At 44.0% G+C, this 27,680-nt stretch overlaps 1 protein-coding gene across 12 annotated transcripts in view; it reads left to right on the top strand.

The window, feature by feature from the left end:
* LOC123484491 (regulating synaptic membrane exocytosis protein 1-like) overlaps nucleotides 1-21,918 on the top strand; it is a 36,404-nt gene extending 14,486 nt beyond the window's left edge. For 3 of the 12 annotated variants that reach the window (XM_045214892.1, XM_045214883.1, XM_045214882.1), the window contains 17 exons: nucleotides 233-295; nucleotides 953-1,030; nucleotides 2,807-2,929; nucleotides 3,867-3,956; nucleotides 7,231-7,308; nucleotides 7,873-7,941; nucleotides 8,358-8,471; nucleotides 8,766-8,854; nucleotides 9,668-9,771; nucleotides 10,094-10,254; nucleotides 10,534-10,686; nucleotides 14,780-14,997; nucleotides 16,766-16,910; nucleotides 17,243-17,358; nucleotides 18,384-18,485; nucleotides 18,711-18,850; nucleotides 19,005-21,918. In XM_045214892.1, coding sequence (XP_045070827.1) covers nucleotides 233-295; nucleotides 953-1,030; nucleotides 2,807-2,929; nucleotides 3,867-3,956; nucleotides 7,231-7,308; nucleotides 7,873-7,941; nucleotides 8,358-8,471; nucleotides 8,766-8,854; nucleotides 9,668-9,771; nucleotides 10,094-10,254; nucleotides 10,534-10,686; nucleotides 14,780-14,997; nucleotides 16,766-16,910; nucleotides 17,243-17,358; nucleotides 18,384-18,485; nucleotides 18,711-18,850; nucleotides 19,005-19,223 — 2,062 coding nt within the window. In that variant the 3' untranslated portion in view covers nucleotides 19,224-21,918. The remainder of the gene's footprint in view (nucleotides 1-232; nucleotides 296-952; nucleotides 1,031-2,806; nucleotides 2,930-3,866; nucleotides 3,957-7,230; nucleotides 7,309-7,872; nucleotides 7,942-8,357; nucleotides 8,472-8,765; nucleotides 8,855-9,667; nucleotides 9,772-10,093; nucleotides 10,255-10,533; nucleotides 10,687-14,779; nucleotides 14,998-16,765; nucleotides 16,911-17,242; nucleotides 17,359-18,383; nucleotides 18,486-18,710; nucleotides 18,851-19,004) is intronic. The other 9 variants (XM_045214885.1, XM_045214884.1, XM_045214886.1 and 6 more) reach the window with 9 other exon arrangements.
* The last annotated feature ends 5,762 nt before the right edge of the window (nucleotides 21,919-27,680 follow it).

Raw genomic sequence — 27,680 nt, 5'->3', positions numbered from 1 at the left:
ACATTAGTACTGTTCTATACTAATAATTACTAATACGACTAACAGTCTAATGCAAAAGTCTCTTACTAAAAGTTTAATATCATATTTATTATTATTGATGCTGAATCAAAATTATGATTTCATGATTTCTTCTCATTCATTTCTCATGAGTGGGCTTGTCTGATTTGACCATCCTCTTACGTTGTTGTTTTTGATTGGTTGTTCGGTTCACCCATCGCCATGGCAATCACAGTGAGGTCCTCGAGATGCACAGGTCTATCCGAGGCGGGAGTGCCGAGTGCCTGCACACAAACAGGTAAACAAAAACAACAACAACCAAAAAGCCAGAGACGTGATTGTTATCGAAGCTACCCACCATCTTTCTTCTATTATATTACCCATCATTCTTTGCATTGTCATTCAATATTAACAACTCCATTTTAACTTGGTCAGTGATACTACAGTCTATGGTTGTGACAAATAAAGTGTATTTTATGTATCATGTGGCAATATTTTTGTTTAATGTGATGTGTTCCTATTCAATGTACTGCATCAATGTTTGCTTTTGTCTATCTGCATAGAAAGTGGAAAATGTGAAAGTCATATTTGTCATGTATTCAGCTTTATATAGTTTTAGAATGCCGATGAATTCGTTCCAGACACAAAGGGACTTCTTTTTTCACCTGATAGGCCCAAAATATTACCACACTCTCCATGACATCATAAAAACATAGAGTTTATATTGGTTTTAAACAGATTATAATAGATTACAGAATAGCTCTATCGTTTACCTCAGAATAGTATGAAAATCTCTCTTGGTGAATTACATTTTTGTCTGAACATTGTATCTCTAGCAGATTCATGTTATTCTCGCCTGAACATTTTATTTATAGAATTGTATTGTATTGTTTTTCCCCTCTTCTGTTTTTTCCCTCTCAATCAATGCACGGTCTACTCTCAAATAACTACACAGGGGTGTAGCTAGGTCCAGCAATACACTACCACCCAAAATGCCCCTATTAGTCAATGGTATACACAAGGACATATACAGGTAAGAGAGTAGAATAAGAAAACCCTTCTCTCTTTCCCAAAAACCTGAACTCAACTCACCATTGGCATTTTATGTGGCTTATTATGTTGTATCAACGTTCTCGCAACGTAATTGATGCCCCACACCCACTCCTAACAGAGCTTTACTTGTGCTTGATTTGGTATTCTGTGTCAATTGTTTGGTAATGCTTTGGCAAACCAACAACCGCCATACCATTTTCTCTCTTATGGCCCCTTCCTTCAACCTGCTTCTTCAGTTTTGATACTATAGCATCATAGCTGCACCGCAACACATTAGAACATGCTAATATGTTAGCATAGCATAATAGCTGCACCATAACACATTAGAACATGCTAATATGTTAGCATAGCATAATAGCTGCACCATAACACATTAGAACATGCTAATATTTTAGCAGCATTGCTACACCACAACACATTAGAACATGCTAATATATTAGCATTATTTTCCATTTCCAGAGACACATTAGAAAGCTTTTTGAAATGATCGCTAAACCAGCAACCAGATTCCAGACAGATTTGATGTGGTATCACAGAGTTGGGATGTGAAAAAAACACATCCAATTCACACATGCGTATAATACACACTTGTACATGTGAAATAGGACAAATATAAGCATCCACCTAATTATTATTTATTATAATATGATGACCCTGGGCCAGATCTGTGTGCAATCTGCTATGTTACAGTAATACTATAGTAGTACTTCACTGTATATTTTAGTACTATAATCCTATATACTGTCCTATGTACAGTAAATCTATTATATACTTTATTTCCCCATGCTATAATGCTTTCCCACGTGCAACTTAAAATCTGTTTAGATGGACTTATATAATCAGTATTACATTTAATCTCCAGTCATCTAATGGGCGGCAGCTAGCCTAGCGGTTAGAGCTTTGTGCCAGTAACCGACAGGTTGCTGATTCTAATACCTGAGCCGACAAGGTAAATAATCTCCTGATGTGCCCTTGAGCAAGGCACTTAACCCTAATTTGCTCCAGGGGTGCTGTACTACTATGGCTGACCCTGTAAAAAACACATTTCACTGCACCTATCCGGTGTATGTGACAACAAAAGCTAGAGACAAAAGGGTCACTTTTCTTCGCGTTATAACATCATTGATTTCACCTTCGCAGGCGACTTGGTGATGTTACAGTTTAGAATAGACATGCTGTTGACAAGTAAAAACACATTATAACTGTACACCCTAAGTAAAGGGTTACTGTGTTTTTATTGGGGTCATCGCTGACACCGATAACGGTCATTTACTTTATTTGATAGGTATCGTTACATTTCTGAGGTGTACACGGTGCAGTCCTGCCAATATGCATATATTTTTACTTTCATTGTGTTCTCTGTTGTCGTCTATGTCTTGGGCCTCCATCAGACAACCCCCCATCACTACAAAGTAGTTGGGAGAGGATGTACTGAGAATGGGGATTATAAAGGAGTACATTTGATATTTTGATGTCAAATCTGGATATTCCTCCTCCATGTCTCAAGTTCTAGAGATGTCCATAGGACATTTTTATTGCTTTGCTGTTTTTATATGGTTTGTTTGTTTACCTCAATGCCATTGTTGGGTTTTCTTGCATGTCGTTTTACTCAGAGTCTGTTTTTCTCTGTTTATTCCTTACATGTCTTCATCATTGTTCATTGGTCTCTCATTCTTTTGCATGCATGTCAAATCTATGTTTTCTTTCCTTTCTTGCATGCATCTATACATTCTACCACGGATTCACACGCGTGTAGCAACACCCTCCCTGCATGCCTAAAGAGCAAGCCCCCCCGGGGGCATCAGGAAGGGGGCGGTCCCGCCTCCCGTAGCGTGCTCACACACCGTGTGCTCAGGTTCACTGATGAGGTCACCGTTAGGTAAGAAACCCATAACTGTGAACAGACGCCCTCCTCGCCCCCTTTGCACCCCATCCCTTCATCCTCTGCCCTCCCACCCCCAATGGAAACCCCTTCTCTTTCGTACTTCACCTCTCCACCCCAACCCCACGGATGACCCTCTCCAAGCCCCCAAAAGGCCTTTGCACTCCACCGTCCATCCCTTTGTGAGTGATCGAATGCTGATCCTTAACCCAAACTTGTGTAAGACCACAGGACACGCAACAGAGTTGACTGTATTAAACAATAAACAACTAAGTCCTTATTGGCGCACTGCAAACCATAACATACATTGGGGCTCTGTGTCATATGAGGCATGTGATGCAGTTGGACACAGCCTCTATTCCAGTGTTGTGTTGACATCCATGGCCCCAACAAAGACCATGACAAATGTTAAGACCCTCAACATTAGTAGGCTCCCTGCCAGAGAGAAGGGAGAGAGAAAGAGACAGTGTGTGTGTGTGTGTGTGTGCGTGCGTGCGTGCGTGCGTGTGTGTGTGTGATAGAGAGAATACTTGTGCTGTAGTATGTCTGCTCACGCAAAGTTCACCCAGTCCACCCTCCTCATCCACCAAGAGCAAGTTCCCATGGCAACGCTCCAACCTTCACATCAAGTGGACCGACTGAACAGTATCGCCGCAAAGGGCCTCTATTGTAATGAATGGAGGTTTACAAGCCCCCTTTAACTCTGTTCTGTATCTAATGTTCGTTCCTTCTTTTCTTTCTGTGTCTCGTTCCCCCTCCCACCTCTATTTGCAATTCCTTCCTTCTGTCTTTTTCTATTTCCCTCCATTCTCTCTCTTTCTTTGTTTTTTTCTCTCTCTACCATTCCTTCTCTCTGTTTTGCCCTCTTCCTTTCACTCTGTCCCCTCTCTTCCGCTTTTCCCTTCCTTCTCTCTCTCCCTCCGTGGTACTGTAGTGATCTGCAGCCCAGTCTGGACCGGGTGAGGAGTGCCAGCACCACCTGCCTCAGACCTGACACCAACTTCCCCTCTCCTGATAGAGACAGGTACTCACACACCAACTTCCCCTCTCCTGATAGAGACAGGTACACACGCACCAACTTCCCCTCTCCTGATAGAGACAGGTACACACACACCAACTTCCTCTCTCCCAATAGAGACAGGTACACACACACCTACTTCCTCTCTCCCGATAGAGACAGGTACACACACACCTACTTCCTCTCTCCCGATAGAGACAGGTACACACACACACCTACTTCCACTCTCCTGATAGAGACAGGTACACACACACCAACTTCCTCTCTACTGATAGAGACAGGTACACACACACCTACTTCCCCTCTCCTGATAGAGACAGGTACACACACACCTGCTTCCACTCTCCTGATAGAGACAGGTACACACACACCAACTTCCTCTCTACTGATAGAGACAGGTACACACACACCAACTTCCTCTCTACTGATAGAGACAGGTACACACACACCAACTTCCCCTCTCCTGATAGAGACAGGTACACACACACCAACATCCTCTCTCCTGATAGAGACAGGTACACACACACCAACTTCCCCTCTCCTGATAGAGACAGGTACACACACACCAACTTCCTCTCTCCCGATAGAGACAGGTACACACACACCTACTTCCTCTCTCCCGATAGAGACAGGTACACACACACCTACTTACTCTCTCCCGATAGAGACAGGTACACACACACCTACTTCCACTCTCCTGATAGAGACAGGTACACACAAACCAACTTTCTCTCTACTGATAGAGACAGGTACACACACACCTACTTCCCCTCTCCTGATAGAGACAGGTACACACACACCTACGTCCACTCTCCTGATGGAGACAGGTACACACACACCAACTTCCTCTCTACTAATAGAGACAGGTACACACACACCAACTTCCTCTCTACTGATAGAGACAGGTACACACACACCAACTTCCCCTCTCCTGATAGAGACAGGTACACACACACCAACTTCCTCTCTACTGATAGAGACAGGTACACACACACCAACTTCCTCTCTCCTGATAGAGACAGGTACTGGGGTCTCAGGTAGCTTAGTGGGCAAGAGCGTTGTGCCAGTAACCGAAAGGTCGCTGGTTCTAATCCCCGAGCCGACTAGGTGAAAAATCTGTCGATGTGCCCTTGAGCAAGGCACTTAACCCTAATTGCTTCTGTAAGTCGCTCTGGATAAGAGCGTCTGCTAAATGACTAAAAAAAAAAAAAAAAAAAAAAAAGGTACACACACACCAACTTCCTCTCTACTGATAGAGACAGATACACACACACCAACTTCCTCTCTCCCGATAGAGACAGGTACACACACCTACTTCCTCTCTCCCGATAGAGACAGGTACACACACACCTACTTACTCTCTCCCGATAGAGAAAGGTACACACACATCTACTTCCACTCTCCTGATAGAGACAGGTACACACAAACCAACCTCCTCTCTACTGATAGAGACAGGTACACACACACCTACTTCCCCTCTCCTGATAGAGACAGGTACACACACACCTACGTCCACTCTCCTGATAGAGACAGGTACACACACACACCAACTTCCTCTCTACTGATAGAGACAGGTACACACACACCAACTTCCTCTCTACTGATAGAGACAGGTACACACACACCAACTTCCCCTCTCCTGATAGAGACAGGTACACACACACCAACTTCCTCTCTACTGATAGAGACAGGTACACACACACCAACTTCCTCTCTCCTGATAGAGACAGGTACACACACACCAACTTCCTCTCTACTGATAGAGACAGGTACACACACACCAACTTCCCCTCTCCTGATAGAGACAGGTACACACACACCAACTTCCCCTCTCCTGATAGAGACAGGTACACACACCTACTTCCTCTCTCCCGATAGAGACAGGTACACACACACCTACTTACTCTCTCCCGATAGAGAAAGGTACACACACACCTACTTCCACTCTCCTGATAGAGACAGGTACACACAAACCAACCTCCTCTCTACTGATAGAGACAGGTACACACACACCTACTTCCCCTCTCCTGATAGAGACAGGTACACACACACCTACGTCCACTCTCCTGATAGAGACAGGTACACACACACCAACTTCCTCTCTACTGATAGAAACAGGTACACACACACCAACTTCCTCTCTACTGATAGAGACAGGTACACACACACCAACTTCCCCTCTCCTGATAGAGACAGGTACACACACACCAACTTCCTCTCTACTGATAGAGACAGGTACACACACACCAACTTCCTCTCTACTGATAGAGACAGGTACACACACACCAACTTCCCCTCTCCTGATAGAGACAGGTACACACACACCAACTTCCTCTCTACTGATAGAGACAGGTACACACACACCAACTTCCTCTCTCCTGATAGAGACAGGTACACACACACCAACTTCCTCTCTACTGATAGAGACAGGTACACACACACCAACTTCCTCTCTACTGATAGAGACAGGTACACACACACACCAACTTCCTCTCTACTGATAGAGACAGGTACACACACACCAACTTCCTCTCTCCTGATAGAGACAGGTACACACACACCAACTTCCCCTCTCCTGATAGAGACAGGTACACACACACCAACTTCCTCTCTCCTGATAGAGACAGGTACACACACACCTACTTCCTCTCTCCTGATAGAGACAGGTACACACACACCAACTTCCTCTCTCCTAATAGAGACAGGTACACACACACCAACTTCCTCTCTACTGATAGAGACAGGTACACACACCAACTTCCTCTCTCCTGATAGAGACAGGTACACACACACCAACATCCACTCTCCTCTATAAGAGCTAACCTGCTGCACCTCCTTTTCTAGGTTTACAATGTTTCCTTAGTAGTTGAACATTTCTTTATTCTCTCAAATAATGTAAAAAACGATCATTTGATTGTCAACCTTTGAATCAACAAAGATTCAACATCTCTTCACCCATTCTTGTCATGCATGTTATCTATCAATTAGGTTGCTATTCATCATAATATGTCATTTTGTTCACCACTAGCTCCTCAGTGTATATTGAGAGGTGCTGAGCAACACAGTGACTACACAATAACAGCTCTTTCACATTTACCTGCAAAATAATTCACACCTACTGTCACTGAGTGTTTTGGCTAGCAGAGGCATTCTAGTTGCCAGGGAAGCCAAATGATTTTAGCTTGTTCTAAACTAACATGAACCCACCCCTCCCTCCACTCACTGTGTCCCTCCCCCTGTTTCCCCACCTGGGGGATGCCACACCCCACCACACCTCCAGATGCTCCAACTCTCTGCCCCGCAGACAGCCCACAAGCCCCAGGATTTTAGTAGAGCAGGCCTCCCCAGAGGAAGAAAGGTACTGGGTACCGACCTAGCTCTACCCTTACCTCCCAGGACCCAAGCTGCAGTCCTGCTACTGTACTTGCTTAGCACTGCGTGGCTACTATAGTTTTCCTCTAACCGTAAGCCTAACCCTTGTGCTAGCCCTGGCCTAAGCCTAACCCTGCACTTTGTAGCTTTCCTAGATGTTCTAGATTAGAGTGTAAACTGGTGGGTTGTTGTAACGCTGTAGTTACTGCTTCTCTTGCTGCTTCACCTTACTGACCTGCTTCCTGACTTCTGCTTCAGCTTACTGACCTGCTTCCTCTGCTACACATCTGACTTCCACTTGCTCTGTTGTCATGGTGCTTTGATGTTTCTTTTCGAAACAGTTAGTAGCAAGCAATGTAGTAGTGCAATATAGTAGTCAAAATTTTTGCATCTTCATTTTATTTTAACAAAATCATTTCAGCCAAAGCATCTCTTTTATTTAAAATAAAACGCCAGCTGACCATGCATTCAAGATTTGTTTTTAGTTTTGTTTCTCCATTGGGTTACCCATCCTCCATTTTGTCTTCTTCTCATGTCCTCCACGTCACAGGCAGTCAGGGAGCCTGGGCAGGCCTAACAGTCAGAGAGGTAACAGCAAGAAAGGCCTGGAGGCTGACAGGTAAGGGCATTCTTTCATTCATTCTACCCATGCCTCCCATACACCCCCATTCATCCTCTCCTCTATCTGGATGGAGATAGTCCCTCTTCAAATCGAGAATGTGTTGATGTCTGATGTCAATCTGAATTGTAACAAATTGTGACTTTGTTGTGTATGCAATTTAGCAGCACAGCAAAACCTTTTCTAAATGAGCGTTGTTCAGATGGTGTGGGACTATCAGCATGGTACTATCAGTAGGACCCGTAGCCCTGTGTTGTCTTGAATTGTTATGTCCTTCATTTATTGTGTTCTGATTCATTGTTCGCCATAAGGTCCTTCTTTTCTGTTTGATATGATTTACATTCTTTACCATTTATATCATTTAGCTTTCTTTCGTTTGTGTTTTCTTTCCTTTCCACGTGGCCTGTTGATGCCAGTCGTATCCAGCCCACCTCTATACTGAGGGGCAGTAGGGGGAGAGGGGGGCCGCTGCGCCCCTTTAACCAAACACCCCTGGGGGGATCTGCCCCTAACTCACCACGACAGGACAGGTGCATGCTGGTGCCCAAAAATATACCCCCTTAGCACCCCCTTGTTGAACCCCTTTGCCCCGCTTGGACCTCTGTCCCCCCCTATACCCACTGCCCTGCTGCTCCTATTGGTTGTGGGAGGAGTAAACCAATCCCATTGGTTCCCTCTAGTGTATGGTCAAGGATGTAGCCACCCTGGGTTTTACATATGCAGGAATGGGCCTTCTGTGGAGGAGTTGAACTCATTCTCTTGTAGTTAATCTCCCTTTCCCCCTTTCTCTCTTTCTCTGTCTCTTGTCTCTCTCTCTCTCTCAGAACACACACCCACAGCCCCTCCCCTCCTACGGGTCGCAGGGGCAGACAGCTGCCACAGGTTCCTGCCAGAAGCAGCAGCGTAGAGCAAGGTAGGTTGTCAAGGAGTGTGTGTGTGTGTGTGTGTGTGTGTGTGTGTGTGTGTGTGTGTGTGTGTGTGTGTGTGTGTGTGTGTGTGTGTGTGTGTGTGTGTGTGTGTGTGTGGCTGTCTGTCTTTGCGTGTGTGTTTGATGTGTCTCGTACTATAACTGAGTGTATGAACTCATAACTCCGACCATTCAAAACCATTCTTTCTGAGTGCTCTTCCTCACTCTTCGCTGTTTCTTTACATTCCTCATTCTCTTCTACCTCCATGTCCATGAAGAACATCTACATGTAGATAATAAACCTGTTGATGCTAGTAAACCTGATGAAAAAGGTCATTCTATGGCACGACTGTATCTTACCCAACTTTATATTATGTTTTAGATTTTAGTAGATGTGATTTGCATTTTCCCTCTTAATATCCCCCAACAATTATGACCCTCTGTGCACGCTGTAGTATTCAGTACATGACATCTAATGAAAGTGATGCATCGCATGCGCCACCTAGTGTCCAAATAGAGTAATGCCACTAAGAGTACAGTACAGTTGTCTGACACCTCCAATCACCTCCTGCTTCCTCTGTTCACCTTGTTCCAGGGTGAAGTTTCCCCTAGGTACAGATCTAGGATCAGCTTTCCATTCCCCAAATCCTAACCTTAACCATAAGTAGGGGAAATGCAAAACTGACACAAGATCAGCGTCTAGGGGCAAATTCACCCTACACCGTTCACTTTCACTGTCATTCACCTGAGAGGTTGTGTGTTTCTTGTGTAATTTACTGTATTATTACTGTATTCATTCATTAAGTCATTTCCTCCCAGCTCTAGCAGTAGAGGAGCGAGCCAGACAGATGAACATGAAAGTACATTCCTACCGGCCTTCAGCCTCCCACGACCCCGAGACAGACCTCAAGACCAAACGAGAGGTCAGTACTTTTGCTGCATCTCTCTGCTGGAACACATACAATTTGTAATTATCTAGTTCTACACCTAGAGCAACAGTATATTAACTGTCGTTCAAGATGGCCACTGTCCTTCACACATCAAAAGTTGGAGAGTTTTCCATGGTGATTATTTTTTCATTGATCAGTAATAACACAGATACCACTTTGGTTATTGGGGAGCAGATCTACACATAAAGCTCAGCAACACAACTGTGTTTTATTGGACCTACTGTATGTACAGTAACTAATTGGACCGTTTGATACATATTCGGAGTCTTCCTCTCTCCTCTCTCACCGCCTTCAGATGTATGCGGACCAGCGGCGGAGCTGTGACAACGTGTCGGCCCGCTCGTCAGACAGCGACATGAGTGACGCGTCGGCCCTATCCCGCGCCAGCAGCGCCTCACGCCTCAGCAGCACCTCCTACATGTCCATCCAATCAGAACGCCCGCGCGGGCGGCTCAGGTCGGTACACCGCCTTGCACTTTAATTTAATTTCATATGTTTTTACAAGATCATTTACAAGATAATGAAGTATCAATTGAAGAAATCAAAAGCATGGTGTGGTATTTGTTTATCTGTCAGTGTGTCATGCTTGCTTGTTTTTATTTCGTCTCTCTTTTTTTCTGCATGCTGATTGGTGCACTCTTCAATCTTTTTGCATGCTCGTGTTTCTCTACAAATACTTGCGTTGCGTACACACAAACACACACGGGGGGAAAACCCCCAAATGAACGGACACAGGTCCAAGTCTTTAGAGGACGAGAAGAAGGAGAGGAGGATCTCGTGGGGGATGAATGGAGAGCAAGAAAGGATGAGGGCAGCAGGGAAGAGACGGTTCTCTCAAGAGCTGAAGAGGAGGAGACACACTGTGTCTGGGGACCCCAAAGACGCCAGGTAAAGAAAAGAGAAAAGATCTCTCGCTCCTTCACGGGATGGAGGGACCTGCAATGGGCCCTGGAAGACAAGAGCCCCATAGTCCAGGCATCTCATATAATCGCTGTGTACCCACTAACCATGGTCCCCGTAAACCTATTGCTCTTGTTGTGACCTGTAAATGGCCTCACTCAACCACCTACTGTAACTGTCACCTAGTGTCCCCTCAAACCCACCTGGCTTTACATCAAACTCATTCCACGGAGGGCCAAGTGTCTGCGGGTTTTCGCTCCACCCTTGTACTTGATTGATGAATTAAGGTCACTAATTTGTAAGAAACTCCCTCACCTGGTTGTCTAGATCTTAATTGAAAGGAAAGACCAACAACCTGCAGACACTCGGCCCTCCATGGAATGAGTTTGACACCCCTGCCTTACATGTACAAACTAGTGTCCCGTCAAACCCACCTGCCTTACATATACAAACTAGTGTCCCCTCAAACCCACCTGCCTTACATGTACAAACTACTTTCCCGTCAAACCCACCTGCCTTACATGTACAAACTAGTGTTCCCTCAAACCCACCTGCTTTACATGTACAAACTAGTGTCCCCTCAAACCCACCTGCCTTACATATACAAACTAGTGTCCCGTCAAACCCACCTGCCTTACATATACAAACTAGTGTCCCCTCAAACCCACCTGCCTTACATGTACAAACTACTTTCCCGTCAAACCCACCTGCCTTACATGTACAAACTAGTGTCCCCTCAAACCCACCTGCTTTCAAATCAAATCAAATCAAATTGTATTGGTCACATGCGCCGAATACAACAGGTGCAGACATTACAGTGAAATGCTTACTTACAGCCCTTAACCAACAGTGCATTTATTTTAAACAAAAAAGTAAAAATTAAAATTTTTTAAAAAAAGTGTTGAGAAAAAAAAGAGCAGAAGTAAAATAAAGTGACAGTAGGGAGGCTATATATACAGGGGGGTACCGTTGCAGAGTCAATGTGCGGGGGCACCGGCTAGTTGAGGTAGTTGAGGTAATATGTACATGTGGGTAGAGTTAAAGTGACTATGCATAAATACTTAACAGAGTAGCAGCAGCGTAAAAAGGATGGGGTGGGGGGGCAGTGCAAATAGTCCGGGTAGCCATGATTAGCTGTTCAGGAGTCTTATGGCTTGGGGGTAGAAGCTGTTGAGAAGTCTTTTGGACCTAGACTTGGCACTCCGGTACCGCTTGCCGTGCGGTAGCAGAGAGAACAGTCTATGACTAGGGTGGCTGGAGTCTTTGACAATTTTGAGGGCCTTCCTCTGACACCGCCTGGTATAGAGGTCCTGGATGGCAGGAAGCTTTGCCCCAGTGATGTACTGGGCCGTACGCACTACCCTCTGTAGTGCCTTGCGGTCGGAGGCCAAGCAGTTGCCATACCAGGCGGTGATGCAACCAGTCAGGATGCTCTCGATGGTGCAGCTGTAGAATTTTTTGAGGATCTGAGGACCCATGCCAAATCTTTTTAGTCTCCTGAGGGGGAATAGGCTTTGTCGTGCCCTCTTCACGACTGTCTTGGTGTGTTTGGACCATGATAGTTCGTTGGTCATGTGGACACCAAGGAACTTGAAGCTCTCAACCTGTTCCACTACAGCCCCGTCGATGAGAATGGGGGCGTGCTCAGTCCTCTTTTTTTTCCTGTAGTCCACACGGGACATGTACAAACTAGTGTCCCGTCAAACCCACCTGCCTTACATATACAAACTAGTGTCCCGTCAAACCCACCTGCCTTACATATACAAACTAGTGTCCCGTCAAACCCACCTGCCTTACATATACAAACTAGTGTCCCCTCTAAACCCACCTGCTTTACATGTACAAACTAGTGTCCCTCAAACCCACCTGCCTTACATGTACAAACTAGTGTCCCCTCTAAACCCACCTGCTTTACATGTACAAACTAGTGTCCCTCAAACCCACCTGCCTTACATGTACAAACTAGTGTCCCTCAAACCCACCTGCTTTACCTTCTACCCTAATTTCTCCACAGTTTTACTCTACTTTCTTAGCCAACCATCCCATAGTCCTATAAGCCCAGAGGCCTCACATCACATAACCCCACCCATAACCTCCCTCCCCACACAGCCCTAACTTCCCTCCGGCTGACCAGTCCGGTCCACCACAGCCTGCCTGCTGACACGGACAAATGACCCAATCCCCTGAGCCTCTACTGGGCAGGATCAAGATGTAGTGGCCCATATTAACAGCCTAATGTATTGAGGTGTGTGTGTGTGTGTGTGTGTGTGTGTGTGTGTGTGTGTGTGTGTGTGTGTGTGTGTGTGTGTGTGTGTGTGTGTGTGTGTGTGTGTGTGTGTGTGTGTGTGTGTGTGTGTGTGTGCGTCAATCCATATAGAGTGGTTATAAAACAGAGGGCCTAGGGCCTTTGACATACTTTCTAAGAGCTAGATCATGGCTATTGTGGACTGCAGAGAGAATGGAATGTGGTGGATTGTTCGCTGGTTGCTCAGATTGCTGCAGACTGGCTCCAGGTCAGTTTGAAGGTACCTGATAAGAGATATTGGATTCATAAAGAATATTGAAGACTGGCCCCAGGTCAGTTTGGAGGTACTTGATGAGAGATATTGGATTCCTACAGTATACTGAAGACTGGCCCCAGGTCAGTGTGGAGGTGCTTGATGGAGATACTTGGATGAATACAGTATATTGAAGACTGGTCCTAGGTCAGTTTGGAGGTACTTGATAGGACGTAGTTGAATGCATACAGTATATAGAAGACTGGCCCCAGGTCAGTGTGGAGGTGCTTGATTGAGATACCGGATTTATACAGTATGTATATTGAAGACTGGTTCCAGGTCAGTTTGGATGTGCTCGATGGAGATACTTGGATGCATACAGTATATTGAAGACTGGCCCGAAGTCATCCCATTTTCCTCAATCCTCCTTCTTCTTCTCTGTCCATCTGAGGCTGCTATATTCTATCACTCCCATTATTCAATTTCATTTCACAGCTTAATTGTTCAATGTGGGGAAATGTGTTTGGTCATTTGTGCTGACATACAACATCACATGTGATATAGTCTCCTTGTTTATTTTTGCTTGATTTAATGTTGTCCCACTTTTGTGCATGTGGTTGTGTGTCTGTGACCGTTGTGTGTGTGTCAACCTGCGTTGTTGTGTCCTGTGCCACTGTGTGTCTGCGTGTGTGTTTGTACATCAGTGTGTGTCTCAGATCCCTCCTGGCATGCGTCCTGTGCTCCCACTGTCCAGACCCCCCCTGGACCTCCTCTGAGTCGGAGTACCCTCCTCCCTACCCCAACGCCGGCCCTCGCCCCTCCATCACCCCCCTCCACGGGGCCGAGGAGAGGCCCCAGACCACCCTACCCCTCCCTAACCCCCTGGTCACTTGGAGAGGGTCCCCGATTGGGATGGGGGACGGGTGCAGTGTGGCGGGGCTCTCCTGCAGCACCCCGACCCCTTTAGAGGGGATGGGGATGGACATGCACCAGCTCCTCCGAACCCCTAGAATGCATCACAGAGCACTGCGTGTCGTCTGTCCCTGCTGTATGTTGACCTGTCTGAGGAGAAGAAGCCTGAACAGCTAAGGCTATTGGCTGAGACTGAAGGACTCATTTATAATACAAAAGAGACACATATATATATATGTGTTGTAAGGTGTTTTAATTATATTTCTATGTTATCGGCCATTACAAAAGACCGGCAATGATGGACATTGGACACATATGGCATATTGCTGAATTTTGTGGGATTTTGGAGGCGTATTTGTAAACATGAGATCATCTGAGTTCATTGAGATCATTTTTTATAACGTTTTGAGATCTTTTGGAGTCTGTTCAGGCTTTCTTGTATCATCAATATCGAGTTTTAATATTAAACTCATTACAATTACTCACCAATCATTGTATGCCTCACATCATACTGTATAAGAACCTTATCAATTATTGACGTTTATTAGACTGTACTGTGTTTTCACCCACTAAAGTGAAGGTAACCCCTTATGTTATAAGTTCCACTGCTCATTTCATATCTCAAGACTGTGATTCCAGATTGAACCTTACTCTCCTCTTTCTCCCTCTAGTCGGCAGGTTCGTGCAGCGCCGGGCCGGACCATGCTGAAGAGCACAAGCGTGAGCAGTGAGATCTACGCGTCAGAGCGTACCGACGGCAGCCAATCGGACACGGCGCTGGGCACGGTGGGCATGGGTGGCAAGAAGAGACGCTCCAGCCTTAGTGCCAGGGTGGTCTCCATCGTCTCCAACAGACGTAGTCGAAGCACCTCGCAGATCATCGGCCCGGGTGAGTTCAAAGGTCTAAACTGATCCTCATCCAAATGAAGGAGACACTCAGGGGTTGGTTGTGGTATGAAAATGTGGCTCTGGTATTTTGATTTGATTTGAAAATATACTTTAGGGTTTACATTGAAAGACGGTGGTAGACATTACAAACATTTAACAATTAGACATTACAGACAGTAAAAATGAGACATTACGGACTATCAGCAAGTGGCCATGACACGATAGTTCCCAGATGTTTTTAGGGTTAAGAGCGACCTATAGCTAGCTACCTTATAGCACTTTCATCTGAAGACAGAAAAAAGAAACAGATAAGCAGGTGCGTCATCACTCTTGACCTTTTGTTACGTGACTACACGCCAAAATGTCCTGATGCTGGAATTCAAATCTTAAGAATACAACCCACAAAAAGAAAGTTTTAAAGAGTTTCAAAACAACATGTTTCTACTCTAGATGACAGCCACTGCGGCCAAGCTTCCAGTCAGAGAGAAAGACTTTAGGGAATCTTTCTCAGCCTGGCTGGACTCACCGTAGGGTGTGGAGAGAGGACGCAGCGAGAGAGAGAGAGAGGTACTTGAAAGGCTCCAACTGCACTGCATTCCTCTTCCTGTTCTTTTTTTGCACTCCTCTTTGTAGCCGACATAAAAAGCCATTATAAAGGAAACTGGGGCCTAGGGGGGTCTCTCCATGCTGATCTCTCCATTGTTATATAGTATAGCAGTATGATTGGTATTCTGTGTAATAGTTGCCCTCTTTGCTGCCAAAATCATAGTATTTATGTTGAGGTGAGAGAGAGAGAGAAGGTAAGGAGGACTTGTTTTTAAATTTTTCAGGCTTGAATACTTTCAAGATGATTATTGTTTTATGGTTGGTACTGTTGATTCTTGCTGTACTACAATTCATTTAAGGTTAGCATTCTTTGTCATGAATCTTGTTCTGGAGGCAGCTCTGCAGAATGGTCACTAGCTGGAATAGCAACAAAGTCATTAAGTCAGATTTTAAGCCTAAGCCTGGCCTTAACCCTAACCTTAATCACGCTTCTAACCCTAATGCTTAACCCTAACCTTAAATTAAGAACAAAAAGGAAAAATAAAAAAATCATAAATTTTTACAATATAGCCAATTTTGACTATGCAGCTGGCCCATCTAGCGGAAATCATTCAGTTCTGCCTCCAGAGAAAGATTCATGACAATAAACATCAACCTGCGTATTATCCTAATGTACTACTGTATTGTTCTTTAGGATTGACTGTATGGTACGTCATTGTCTGTATTATGACAGAAGGATCCTGTTGGTTGTGACGAGGGACGGTTGTGGAGTTAATGGAACCTTGAAATAAAAAAACATGTTCTTTCTCTCTCAACACCTCTCCAACACTCTACAACCCATTGTTCAACTGTGATTTGTGAAAACGCAATGACAGGAAAGGATACTTTGACTTCACCACCCGGTTCTTTCTCTTCCTCCTCCTCTTTTGTGTCATTTGTCCTCTGAGTTGGAACGGGGTGGCCGTGCCCCAGCTATGTGACTGTGTCCTATCATGATGATGAGGCAGCTAGAAATACATGGTTTTCCTCAAAAGGACCACAAAATAAAGCCTTCTGGCCTAAGTGTGTTCATCCTCGATAGTTGTGTTGCACTGACCCAGAAAAACTAAGGACTGGAAGATAGTGCTTCAGGTCTCAGGAAGACAGTAACATAGCCATGCTATCTTAGCCATTAGCCTTAGCTATCCGCTACATTGTGTATATTTTTTCCTCTCCGGTACCAGAGGGGAAGGGGAAGAAGGAGAAGGGTGCATCCATCCAGAGGAGCACAGAGACAGGCATGGCCGTAGAGATGACCAGGAACATGAGTCGACAGTCCAGTAAAGAGTCCACCAACGGCACCATGAACAGCTGCAACTCTGAGGGAAAGTCAGTACCTACAGACTCTCTCTCTCTGTATATATATTTCTCTCTCTCTCTGTATTTCTCTCTCTCTCTCTCTCGCTATCGCTCTCTGTATACTGTATATGTCTCTCTCCTTTTCCTCCTTCTCCCCCTCTCTCTTCGTTACTTTCTTCCTCTTTCTGTTTATGCATATACAAATTTTTCCCACAATGTTACATGAATTGACATTCACTGTAAAGTAAACAACCCAGTATTTCAGCATTATTGCATTCAATTTGATAGATACATTTCACCTGGACCCATAGGATAGATATGGTAATTAGTTGTATATTGACTGTGTTCCTATTCTGTTCTAGTCTGCTTTTCGGTGGGGTGCGTCTGGGACAGCCAGGCAACCAGTTCAGCGACTTCCTGGATGGCCTGGGTCCTGCCCAGCTGGTGGGCAGACAAACGCTGGCCACACCTGCCATAGGTGAGTAAATATCCCCCTATTGTATTCTATTCTGTCTATTCATTGTGTTATTGCCTTATCATAGTTCCTCTGTGACTCTTCTCCAATTGATAACTTATTGTTCAGCTATTTCTATACCCCACAAATCAGTTTCATTCAGTCACATTGCTCCCGTTCCTCCTTCTCCATATTACCTCAATAACTCAATGTCCTTCCAACTTCCCTCTTGAGAAACTCAATTGCCCACTTCCTATTTCATGACCTTGGGTGTGTTCGAGCAGTAAGCCTAACGAAGCCGACTGCAACAGTCAAAAGTCGGACAAGGTAGTGGTTTTCCAACAGCAAGGCTCAGATCAACATGGCAGTGTCAACATAGCAGCTATTGTTTATTTAAATAAACTTTTCTATACTCCCATATCACACACTCACAAACTGAAAACATAATGTGTGTACAATTAATTGGTTAGAAAGCAGTCTCAAATATCACTTTCATTTGTATACCCTGTAGCTTTAGAATCGGGGCAAAGTTGGTTCCTGTTTTAGGCACGTCTTTGGCCATGTTCATTTGGGTCAAACAAAAACACCCTGATGATTGGTTGACAAATAGTGCCTCCCACAATGCAGGTGATGACTGCATGGTGCAGTTGGTGAGAAGCAACTGCAGCGACTTGAAGGTGTCTTCATAAAAACTGCATGACCTTTGATCACATGATTTTTGAACATTTTAATACCCATAATACAAAACACATTTTTATACCCATAATGCAAAACAATACTTGACAAATGTGATCTGCTCGAACGCGCCCCTTATCTCTTGCCTACTTCCTGTTCTGATTGGTTCAATCAATTTCCTGTTTCCTGTTTAGTCAACCAGAGACAAAACAGAAGGCGAGACATCAGCTGCTATCGCATTGGTGCATATAGGAAGCCACAACTTAAGCAGACTGGAACTGTGAAACATTTTTTATATAGGAAACGGCCTGAGTGGGACCTCGTCATTTATCCACCATTTCCGGTCAAGTCGTTCTACTTCCTCTTCCTCCCAGGTGATATTCAGATCGGAATGATGGACAAGAAGGGTCAGCTGGAGGTGGAGGTGATCAGAGCTCGGGGCCTAGTACAAAAGCCTGGATCCAAATCCCTCCCTGGTGAGACACTGGTGGTAGCGCCACCTAGGGGTGGAGGACTGCATTGAGACAAAATAATATTCAGTGCAAAGTCCTTTGAAAGTGCTTTTTAGTCCAGGAGTAGTCTTATCTGGGTCCATGTAATCGGCCACCTAGAGAAAACAATTTAACCTGATCATGTTTATAACCACAATAGAGTATCCTTATCTGCCTCTTCTTTCTTGCTTTCTTGCTTTCTTTCGTCAGCTCCATATGTCAAGGTATATCTGTTGAATAATGGAGCGTATGTAGCCAAAAAGAAAACCAAGATTGCACGGAAAACGCTCGACCCGCTGTACCAGCAAGCGCTGCAATTCGAGGAGAGCCCACAGGGTAAAGTCTTACAGGTAAGTGTCAAAGCATGCCTTGTTTCATAAAGAAAGTAAAATCGCTTTTTATTTAAATAATTAAATAATTGTATCCCCTGAAGAATATTAAAACCTTTTAAAGCTGTAAAAGTTTTTAATCAATACATTTTTGGGGGTCTTTTTTTCCCTTCAGGTGATCGTCTGGGGAGACTACGGACGAATGGACCACAAAAGCTTCATGGGAGTTGCACAAATCCTATTGGAGGAACTAGACTTATCAAGTACAGTGATTGGCTGGTACAAGTTGTTCCCACCCTCCTCCTTGGTGGACCCCACACTAGCCTCCCTGACTCGACGTGCTTCCCAGTCATCATTGGACAGCTCCTCGGGCCCACCGGGCACCCGATCCTAGTGGACCAATAGGACTACAGCTACCAATCTTAATGGACCAATGGGACTATGGCTAGCCTACCGCTTTGTGAAACGAATTAACGTTACCTTAGAGATGAACGTACAAATAATATTCTAGAACAACAACAATCAAGAAAAAGAGTCACAATGATTTAATTAAAAAGCTTTGTTGATATCTGACAATCACTCCTGACATCGTTTAATTTGTTGTTTGTTTTAGAGAGCGTTATGTTTCAATGTTTCATTTCAGTAACTAATTCGTCAAAGTTTGTTCGCGGTTGTAATCTAAGAACTGGGGCTGTCGGTAATAAACAATGTTCGGTAGCTAGGTAAGGCTGTACTGGAGTCGAGCGGTAAGGAGAACACTCGATTCGTAGAAGAAACTAAGTAGACATTTAAATGACAAAGGAAGCAGGGTGGTAGTTTTTAGTCAAACCATCAATAAACAAAGAAATGTATGTTAGCGTCGGAATGTATGGACCCAAGACAGAGGCGTCATCCTCCTTGCCCTCCAGGGGGCGCCATAATGTCCTCTCCGCAGTAGCCCCTCTCCGGACCCCAAACAGACTGCCAGCACTTCGGCCCCCAGGGCAGAGTGCTTCTGGGTGGGATCGGTCAGGGCAAGCAGGGGTCTCCTTCTGGTGCCTAGACTTTGTGGATTCACATTACTGGTCCTTCTCTGTCAAAATATGCTTTTTTGTTTTCAATATGTTTACCACGGCTGGTCCAAGCCGCTCTCGAATTTTTGTCTTTGGTACGTTTGACTATTTTTTTCTCTGTTTGTTACTTATGGCACAAAAATGTTTTTCTGATGAGTCTGAGGTTTACGATGTGTTGTCTGATGTCTGGAGAAGAAGTAAAAGACAAAGAAAAAAATATGAAATAGAGAAAATGAAATAAAGTGTCTGCAATGAGATGCAGGGGACTGTTCAGTGACACATCTTAAATGACGATTTTTACACTTGACGATGAGATTAGTGTGGAATTACAATGTAGTTTTCTTAATTCAATCACCTACAAAAAGTCCAACCCAGTTGTCTTTGTATAGATGTATATTAGACCTCCAAGGAGGTTGACCAATAAATATAATTATACATTTCACTTTGAACTATCACCAGGGTGTTAACAAGTCACTGTAAAAAATATATATATTTGTCCACAATCATGAGAACAAGATAGGTATCTTTCATTTAGCTGTTTTCTGGGAATATCCTTCCCCTCACCCCAAAACATGTTTAGGGGTTTTATCCGAAACTTCAGTTTACATTATTTTGAGATTTAAAAACGCAAGCACAATAAGCTTGATTTTTGTACCGCAAAAAGTTTAACTTTTTGAAAAAAATTGAAGGAAAAAAAGATTTTAAAAAATACTGATTGCAAATTAAACTCTTTGGTTCATTTCATTTCTTTTTTGTCTAGTTTTTTGGAAAAACAAAAAAGATCAGTTGCTCAAATTTCCCTTCTGCATCTTTGTGAATGTGAAAAATAACTAATCAGATTAAACTGTCAGGACAGGAACACCAATGCTCATCCTCCGTCAGGCCCGCTGACTCCTCCCACACCAAAGGGTGCGTGGCCAGCATGACTCGGACCTGTTCCAAGCTGCATGCCCATTTTGTAAAACACAAACGATACTGGAAAAAAAAGATTGAACTGAACTAGATATGTGTGTTAGTTCCACATACCGTAGGCCCGATGTATGTTGCATGCACTTGTACAGTTTGCTCGTACTTAAATATAAAGAGATAAACCAAGAAACCGAAGCCATTCACATCACGCGAAGACATTCGAAATGATCAGCTGCAGTCAAGTCTAGTCCACATCCTTCATTCCGGTGCTGAATGTTTTGAAACCAACTGATTACCGAGATTATGTTGATGTCTTTTTTTAACGCTATTGAACGTGTACTGTACTGTCGTACTAAGCAGTCCTCACCGCCCCCATTCTTTCAAATCTACTGTTACTGTACACATAGTTTACCTCTATGGGGCTGAGACTACATGGTTAAATATGTATAAATCAGATCAACCTATATAGAAAGTATAGTTATGTTGAACATAATGATGTAATAAGATATATGGATACATATATTAACAGAAATTCTTTAGAGTATAATGTACCGAAAGTCATTTAGGTATATTGTAAATCTTTTTTCAACCAACCAAACGGTTTAGTGATATTTATGAAAGGGGCCAAGTCAGATTACGGGGCCATTGTCAAGTCCCTGGGGACCACTAGTGGACTTATAAAGTCAGCAAAGGGACACTACTGTAGTACAAGGCTTCAAGGGTTAGTCCCAAATTGCCACACTTGGGTATCAGGACATATTAACAACAAAAGTTGCCGTCACTACACCTCTCTATCTGTGCTTTGAAACCTACATCCTACAACCCCAGCCATGTAAAACCCCATTTATAAAAACATCTCATTTTAGTTTCATGTTCAGTGAGGCTGAGTTATTCCTTTTATTTTGTCAGTATTATTGGGAGAAAAAAAAATGCTGATTGTTTACAATTATGTGTTCCACTGAAACAACAACTATAAAAGAAAATGATCTAAAAAATAAATAAAAAAAGTATTCACTGCAACATTTCTTGTTTGGTATAACAGATGTGGCTCAAATGATGTGTATGTTTTATATTTAAAAAAAGAGTTCATTTTTTATTATTTACAAATAAAAAGAATGTGTGGAAGAATTCTCCCTCATACTTGCTGTTCTTGTTCCACTGTCAACCCTCTCCTCATACCAGAAATGGGTTCAAGTCCTATTTCAAATAATTTGAAATACTTCAACTGGGCTTGATTGAGCTTGTGTGATAGAATGGAACCATTTCACAAAATTGCAAACCCCACCCATCTGACAATCCAGGCAGGCTAAAGCAAACACTAAGGGCTGGATTCAATCCCTATAGCGGAAGTATACGGAACATCCACGTAAAAATGTAAAGGTAATTTCCGATTGAGCCGACATATGCAGCGTTTACCATGAATGCAGTAACAGTGACCGCGGGAACATTGCCTTTAATTGTCAATCGTGCTATAAAGCATCTCTTCAGCGCTACGGATTGAATAGAGCCTTAGGTATTTGAAAGATTTCAAATACTATTGGACCCCATCTGCTTCCAATACATATCCAAAGTGTATTTTCCAACCTAGATTACATAAAAGTGTATTTTGCCAGCCTAGATTGCTCTTAACCCACAATTACCTTGGTACTGTACATTATGTCAAAACCGGGTCAAAAATGAAAACGCTCTCTAAAATAAGTTGTATCTGTTGCTATGGGTATTAGCCTATCTTCTTGCTTGCTTGTGGGAAAACTAATATTTTCTCTGGTCCCACAGACTCAACCCCGCCATGCCCTCTGTCATTCTCCTTAGATAGGCATCTTAACAAAGCAGCTTCACAGAACTCCCAGGGAGAGAGAGAGACAGAGAGAGCGGGAGGGAGAGAGAGACAGAGAGAGAGGGAGGGAGAGAGAGACAGAGAGAGAGAGAGGGAGGGAGAGAGACAGAGAGACAGAGACAGAGAGACAGACGGAGAGACAGACAAAGAGAGAGAGACAGAGAGAGAGACAGAGAGAGACAGAGAGAGACAGAGAGAGAACAAGCATAAAGGATCTGAACTCAAGGAAGAGAGAACAATGTTCTAGAGTATCAGTGTAGCTTACAAAAACAGGCCTACAGTTGAATCCTACACATGAAAGTAGAAAGATCTTAGAATCAACTGAGATCTGACCAAATCCACGACTAATGTCTTGGAGACTCCAAATTGTGACAAATGAAGCATTACAAAGACAAACAAGGAAGGAATTCGCAAAAGCTAGAATTGCAAATGACCATGTCCAAATAATGGGCATCAAATTATGTCTCATTTGTGACGCACTTCCCATTCACATTTTGACTCTGTGTAGTCTCACGGATGTCATCATTAGGGCAAGTTTTCTTTTTTTCTTTTTTTTAATCAGTATTTCAAGAATGATCAACTAGGGTTGCTGCAGGTAGGAAATCTTAGGAAATGTTATTTAATTGACACAAGCTGTCTTCAATCAATCAATGTGGTTGTGCTTGAGTGTTTGGTGGGGGGATTGCTTAAGCCAGGTGAGGCATAGCTCTACGACTCTTAATTGCACAAAGCTTATGATGTGGCAGGGAATACTATTTGTAGATCAGTGATTCTACACAGGGATTCTACAAATGGGTCAATTAGGGGCAGTGTCAAGGAAAGCAACTATGGAACTACAGTACCAGTCAAAAGTTTGGACACACCTACTCATTCAAGGGTTTTTCTTTATTTTTACAATTTTTTACATTGTAGAATAATAGTGAAGACATCAGAACTATGAAATAACACATATGGAATCATGTAGTAACCAAAAAGGTGTTAAACAAATCAACATATATTTGAGATTTGAGATTCTTCAAAGTAGCCACTCTTTGCCTTGATGACAGCTTTGCACACTCTTGTCATTCTCTCAACCAGCTTCACCTGGAATGCTTTTCCAACAGTTTTGAAGGAGTTCGCACATATGCTGAGCGCTTGTTGGCTTCTTTTCCTTCACTCTGTGGTCCGACTCATCCCAAACCAACTCAATTTGGTTGAGGTCGGGGGATTGTGGAGGCCAGGTCATCTGATGCAGCACTCCATCACTCTCCTTCTTGGTAAAATAGCCCTTACACAGCCTGGAGGTGTGTTGGGTCAATGTCCTGTTGAAAAACAAATGATAGTCCCACTAAGCCCAAACCAGATGGGATGGTGTATCGCTGTAGAATGCTGTGGTAGCCATGCTGGTTAAGTGTGCCTTGAATTCTAAATAAATCACAGACAGTGTCACCAGCAAAGCACCCCCACACCATAACACCTCCTCCATGCTTTATGGTGGGAAATACACATGTGGAGATCATCCGTTCACCCACACCGCGTCTCACAAAGACACGGCGGTTGGAACCAAAGATCTCCAATTTGGACTCCAGACCAAAGGACAAATTTCCACCGGTCTCAAATCAAATCAAATTGTATTTGCCAAATGCGCCGAATACAACAGGTGTAGACATTACAGTGAAATGCTTACTTACAAGCCCTTAACCAACAATACAGTTTTTTAAAGAAAAATGTAAAATAAAAAAGTGTTAATTAAGAAAAATAAAAAATAAAAGCAAATGGCTAAAGAGCAACAGTAAAATAGTTAGTTGAGGTAATTGAGGTCATATGTACATGTGGGTAGAGTTAAAGTGACTATGCATAAATAGTAAACAGAGTAGCAGCAGCGTAAAAGAGGGGGATGGGGTGGGGTGGGGTGGGGGGGCAGTGCAAATAGTCAGGGTAGCCATGATTGGCTGTTCAGGAGTCTTATGGCTTTGGGGTAGAAGCTGTTGAGAAGCCTTTTGGACCTAGACTTGGCGCTCCGGTATCGCTTGCCATGCGGTAGCAGAGAGAACAGTCTATGACTAGGGTGGCTTGAGTCTTTGACAATTTTTAGGGCCTTCCTCTGACACCGCCTGGTATAGAGGTCCTGGATGGCAGGAAGCTTGACCCCAGTGATGTACTGGGCCGTACGCACTACTCTCTGTAGTGCCTTGCGGTCGGAGGCCGAGCAGTTGCCATACCAGGCGGTGATGCAACCAGTCAGGATGCTCTCGATGGTGCAGCTGTATAACTTTTTGAGGATCTGAGGACCCATGCCAAATCTTTTTAGTCTCCTGAGGGGGAATAGGTTTTGTCGTGCCCTCTTCACGACTGTCTTCGTGTGTTTGGACCATGATAGTTCGTTGGTGATGTGGACACCAAGGAACCTGATGCTCTCAACCTGTTCCATTACAGCCCCGTCGATGAGAATGGGGGCGTGCTCAGTCCTCTTTTTTTTCCTGTAGTCCACAATCACCTCCTTTGTCTTGATCACGTTGAGGGAGAGGTTGTTATCCTGGCACCACACGGCCAGGTCTCTGACCTCCTCCCTATAGGTTGTCTCATCGTTGTCGGTGATCAGGCCTACCACTGTTGTGTTGTCGGCAAACTTAATGATGGTGTTGGAGTCATGCCTGACCATGCAGTCATGGGTGAACAGGGAGTACAGGAGGGGACTGAGCATGCACCCCTGAGGGGCCCTCGTGTTGAGCATCAGCGTGGCAGACATGTTGTTACCTACCCTTACCACCTTGGGGGCGGCCCGTCAGGAAGTCCAGGATCCAGTTGCAGAGGGAGGTGTTTAGCCCCAGGATCCTTAGCTTAGTGATGAGCTTTGAGGGCACTATGGTGTTGAACGCTGAGCTGTATTCAATGAATAGCATTCTCACGTAGGTGTTCCTCTTGTCCAGGTGGGAAAGGGCAGTGTGGAGTGCAATAGAGATTGCATCATCTGTGGATCTGTTGGGGCGGTATGCAAATTAGGTGGGTCTAGGGTTTCCGGGATAATGGTGTTGATGTGAGCCAAGACCAGCCTTTCAAAGCACTTCATGGCTACAGACGTGAGTGCTACGGGTTGGTAGTCATTTAGGCAGGTTATCTTAGTGTCCTTGGGCACAGGGACTATGGTGGTCTGCTTGAAACATGTTGGTATTACAGACTCAGTCAGGGACATGTTGAAAATATCAGTGAAGACACTTGCCAGTTGGTCAGCACATGCTCGGAGTACACATCCTGGTAATCCGTCTGGCCCTGCGGCCTTGTGAATGTTGACCTGCTTAAAAGTCTTACTCACATCGGCTACGTGATCACATAGTCATCCGGAACAGCTGATGCTCTCATGCATGCTTCAGTGTTGCTTGCCTCGAAGCGAGCATAGAAGTGATTTAGCTCGTCTGGTAGGCTTGTGTCACTGGGCAGTTCACGGCTGTGGTTCCCTTTGTAGTCTGTAATAGTTTTCAAGCCCTGCCACATCCGACAAGCGTCAGAGCCGGTGTAGTACAATTCAATCTTAGTCCTTTATTGACTCTTTGCCTGTTTGATGGTTCGTCGGAGGGCATAGCGGGATTTCTTATAAGCTTCCGGGTTAGAGTCCCGCTCCTTGAAAGCGGCAGCTCTACCCTTTAGCTCAGTGCGGATGTTGCCTGTAATCCATGGCTTCTGGTTGGGGTATGTACGTACGGTCACTGTGGGGACAACGTCATCGATGCACTTATTGATGAAGCGAGTGACTGATGTGATGTACTCCTCAATGCTATCTGAAGAATCCCAGAACATATTCCAGTCTGTGCTAGTGTAGTGTTTAAACAATTTATGACTTTGCTAATGGTTGCAAATGGTTTTAGAGGATGTTGACTAAGCTTAAGGGAGCATCTGGAGAGTAGTTCTATAGGGGCACCCTAAAGCCGAGGAAGTCTGTTAGGTGGAGTCCTGGGATTGGTTTATGGGAAAACACCCATATTATGTTACATAGGGCATAGGATATAAATACCACGGTTAAAACAAAGGAGGACAGAACAACATATTATTTTGAGTCCTTGGTCTCACAGCATAATTAGCATAATTTTTTAGATACAACAGAATGGCGACGAGGAACATTTGGGGCGTGATGCGTCTCTCCAGTGTTCCATTCATGAGCTGCGAAGTGACTCTCGCTCAAGACGGCGGCTCATAAGGTGAGATTTCTCACAATTTTGTGCGCTGGTTGGTTCGCTTGCTTATGGGTGTGTGCGCTGGAGAAATGTACCGTTTAAAAGAACTATGTGTGCAAGTTTTGCTGTTATTTGCTGTGGGATAGGAGTCCGTTCTAAAATTCTAAATGTGTATGCGCTGGTAACAACACAAACAGGGGGGGAGTGTCTATAACTATTGAAGAATAGAATGAAGGAATAAGGCCAAGGAAAATGTATACAAATTAGGACATTGCGAATCTATGGAAGCCCTCTAACGAGGCGATCATTAGGATGGGCCGAAAAATCCTAAAAGCACGTTAGGTAAATTTAGGTAAGTCCCGGGGACTTTGGGTTGTGGTATATATATTCGGTTGCAAGTTACCGCTCAACTTATAGTTGACGAAGTATATGATTGATGTAACCGCTCATCGGATGTCCGCGAACTCGTGGTAGCAGAAATTTAGGAACAATGGAAATATACGGCGCAATGGAGGTAGAATACTGCCTTAGAGGTCCATAGGAACGGGAAAAGCCTCTTAAACTGTGTATGTGTGTGTGTGTGTGTGTGTGTGTGTGGGAGAGAGAAAAATAATAAAATAAAGACGTCTCTGTTGTGTTTAAACTGTGTGTCGACTCATGTTAGGATAAGATTTATGTTAGAGATATATACATATACATGTTTCGGTTGAGGATAGGGGTTTTTGTTTTTATAAGGAAATACATAAGTTAAGGTTAAAAAATCTTATGAGTCTCCGTTGGTGAGAACGTTAATAATTGTTAACTATATATGAGCCCCCTGGAAGGACGTTAAGGTTAAAAAAACGTATGAGTCTCTATAAAAAGAGAACGTTTACTAACTATTAGAATATCATGAGCCTACAGGG

The sequence above is a fragment of the Coregonus clupeaformis genome, unplaced genomic scaffold (assembly GCF_020615455.1).
Source record: "Coregonus clupeaformis isolate EN_2021a unplaced genomic scaffold, ASM2061545v1 scaf0331, whole genome shotgun sequence".
Classification (NCBI taxonomy): Eukaryota; Metazoa; Chordata; class Actinopteri; order Salmoniformes; family Salmonidae; genus Coregonus; species Coregonus clupeaformis.
The sequence above is the reverse complement of the archived record's forward strand: the minus strand, read 5'-3'. Positions and strand labels throughout refer to the sequence as shown.